Genomic DNA, 3,416 nt, shown 5'->3' on the forward strand with positions numbered 1-3,416 from the left:
CTGAACTAGAACTGAACTAGAACTGAACTAGAACTGAACTAGAACTAGAACTGAACTAGAACTAGAACTGAACTAGAACTAGAACTGAACTAAAACTGAACTAGAACTAAACTAAAACTAAACTAAAACTCAATCAGAAACCATTTAACTAGAGGTGAACACATCTTTGTTATATCTCCCAAAATTTTCACTTTTTATTATCAATAAAAAATACCTCAAAATAGTAATTATAAACTATTTTAACCTCACCTCTATAAAATAAAAATATCAGTTATCTTCTTTATCTATATATATGTATATATATAAATGAATTTTTGTTTATATGTTTGCATATTTAAAGTTTATAGAATTTTAATCGGCTGAACCTGTATGTCGGAAAGAGGTTAGGCTACTTATTACTTTGAAATTTAAAGTGGTCGAAAAGCCACGCCTACATATAAAATAAGAATTAAAAGTCTCGTATCTCGGAAACTGCAACAGCTAGTATGGACAATTCATCTTCATCTTCAAATTTTGCACGAAAGACTTTAACATCCGTGTAAAAATTTTGGGCAATAAATTGACGGACTACCTGAGAAGGGGGGTCGGCGACGCCACCCATATGAATTAAATACAAAAAATCGTTTATCTAATAGAACTAGATTCTTTAAATTTTAAACAAATAACTTTAATATTCATCTGAACATTTAGGGGAAAAAGGGCGGACTTTCACCTGTGGAATTAATTAGAAATAAGAAACAATTAGAGTTAGAATCTTAAAATTTAACATAAAAAACTTTGTGAACATTTCACGTTTGAAAGAATCGGTGATATTGGGAAAAATTACATTTCCAATATGGGTCATATCGCCGTTTTTGGTTAGTGTTGAAAAATTAAAAAATAAAACTATAGTCAGCATATCTAAGTATCCGAAACAAGAACAAAATTAAAAATATATATTATGTTGTTTGAATTCTAGAAAACCTAAAAAAAATTAGTATATTTTTATTAACATTTATATATCTATATCGAGCAATAAATAATTGGAATGGAATTTTCGATAGGGGTAGCGAAGCACACCGGGTATCAGCTAGTATATAAATAAAAACATTTCCAAGAACCTTTCATAAAAAATTTTAAAGTAGGAAGCTAATTAAGTGCATAGTTTGAAGTATGAATGAAATTTACACAGAATTGCTCTACTTAAGAGGCCTAATAACACAGTCTTAAAGTATTTATTTAATTAGATAATTAGTAGAAAAAATAATAAATACTTGAAATTTTGATTTGTAATTAGTATAAAAACCATATAATAATTAAATAATTCAAATAGTTGATATTCAAAATTCGACTCAAAAACAATTAAAGTATCGGAAAATGAAATTTCAAGAAAATCTTGTTATTGCCGTAGGCTTTGCCATGGCGCTGGCATTTGTAAATGCTTCCAATTTTATAGGTTATGAGTCGGATGGTGGACTCTTAAGTTTTATGGCACGTTCCAATGAACTATTGCGACAGGATCCGGCACGTTCTTTGGAATGCTTTAACTACTATATACCGTTAATAAATGAGATTGCCAAAAGATATGAATCGAATTATCAGGCTTGTTTAAACGAATCAGATGCCGCTCGTGCTAAAGCTGATGAAGCAACTTACGATGAACGTAACAATTTGGCAATTGCTGCTAAAGCTTCATGTGACATGTTGAGTCAGTGCAATGAAGGTGATTATGTTGAGGGCATATTTCAGTGTTATATTGATGGAGTAAGTTAAACATTTTTAGTTAAGAGAATTTTAATTCCATCACTAATACATTCTATAATTACTTATTTTTCTACCGCTAGGGTGCTGCTAACATACAAACCATGTACTCTATTAATGCCAACGCTTCCCAAGAATTGGCTGCCTTGCGGGAACAATACTACTTAATTAGAACTGATGAGTACAGATGTACTAACAATACAAAACGTGTATATGAAAAGGAATCAGCTGAAGCGTACGCCAATCTAAACAGTTGTATTTTGGGTAATTCAGAAATACCCACACAAGGACCAGCAACTACTACAACTGAAGTGCCTACTACAGAAACGACAGAAACATCACCATCCGAGCCGGAAACAACATCAGAAGAGCCAGAATCTACAGCCGCAGAAACTACAACTATTGAACCACAAACAACAGAACCAGTGGAATTAAGTTCACCCTGGTATTACAATAACTAGACGATTAAATATTTAAGCAAAAATAAATTTCAGTTTTACAGTGGATAATTATAATCAATACTAAATATATACATATATACGTATATTATATGTCGAAAATTACTCAATATATAACAATTTTACTGACTATTATGAAAGTCAGAAATCATACGAAAAGAACTGAACTAGAACTGAACTAGAACTAAAACTGAACTAAAACTGAACTAGAACTGAACTAGAACTGAACTAAAACTGAACTAAAACTGAACTAAAACTAAACTAGAACTGAACTAGAACTGAACTAGAACTGAACTACAACTGAACTGGAACTGAACTAGAACTTAACTAGAACTGAACTAGAACTGAACTAGAACTGAACTAGAACTGAACTAGAACTGAACTAGAACTGAACTAGAACTGAACTAGAACTGAACTAGAACTGAACTAGAACTGAACTAGAACTGAACTAGAACTGAACTAGAACTGAACTAGAACTGAACTAGAACTGAACTAGAACTGAACTGAACTAGAACTGAACTAGAACTGAACTAGAACTGAACTAGAACTGAACTCGAACAGAACTAGAACTGAACTAGAACTGAAATTATCACACGTCAGAAGAAATAGGAATAAAAATTTTTACAGTCCTATGATTTTCATGAAATAATTGAAAAAAAACAAGAAAGTTTAATTAGAGCAGGAATGTAGCGTTGGTGCTTCTCAACTAGAATGTCTCCCATATATAATATTATTCATTAAGGGTAGAATTAAATACATTCTACCTTTGTGAAAAGTTCTAATAAAAAAGAGTATCATTGTCCCAAATTTTGTCCAGGAATACACCTTTATGAATGTTGGAAAGTTACGTCTCAAACCTGCATTCCTTTGTTTGCGGAAAAATTATGCTTTCAAAAAGTACCAAACAATTTATCCGAATTTAATTCTATATTTTTTTATTTTGTGTGAGTAAATAAAAAATTTTTAAAAAAATTGACTAAATGAATTTGAATAAAATTTCTCGTTTATTATTTAATTTTTTTTTTTGATATTTTTCACAAAATATAGCAAAAACCAATTTTACCCGTTTTTCCCTGTTTTACCCCCCAAAAAGCATACAAAATAAAACGCCCCCTTTTAGAGAACTCTTTAAGTTTAATTTTAAGATTCTAGTCTCAATATTACAGAAAATTAGAAAAAACAGCTGAAGAACGAAAAAGTACCAGACTGTGCCTTTTT

The 3,416-nt window shown here is 30.7% G+C and overlaps 2 protein-coding genes across 2 annotated transcripts in view; one reads left to right on the top strand and one right to left on the bottom strand.

The window, feature by feature from the left end:
• Positions 1–3,416, bottom strand: part of LOC111680111 (putative uncharacterized protein DDB_G0286901) — a 67,319-nt gene that overhangs the window by 9,937 nt on the left and 53,966 nt on the right. The window lies entirely within an intron of this gene.
• On the top strand, positions 1,326–2,284 carry LOC124418703 (protein TsetseEP-like). Its single transcript, XM_046945826.1, has 2 exons — positions 1,326–1,743; positions 1,824–2,284. The coding sequence occupies exons 1-2, from the start codon at positions 1,357–1,359 to the stop codon at positions 2,199–2,201; spliced, it is 765 nt and encodes a 254-aa protein (XP_046801782.1). The 5' UTR covers positions 1,326–1,356; the 3' UTR covers positions 2,202–2,284.

Source organism: Lucilia cuprina, chromosome 3, assembly GCF_022045245.1.
Source record: "Lucilia cuprina isolate Lc7/37 chromosome 3, ASM2204524v1, whole genome shotgun sequence".
NCBI classification, from domain to species: domain Eukaryota; kingdom Metazoa; phylum Arthropoda; class Insecta; order Diptera; family Calliphoridae; genus Lucilia; species Lucilia cuprina.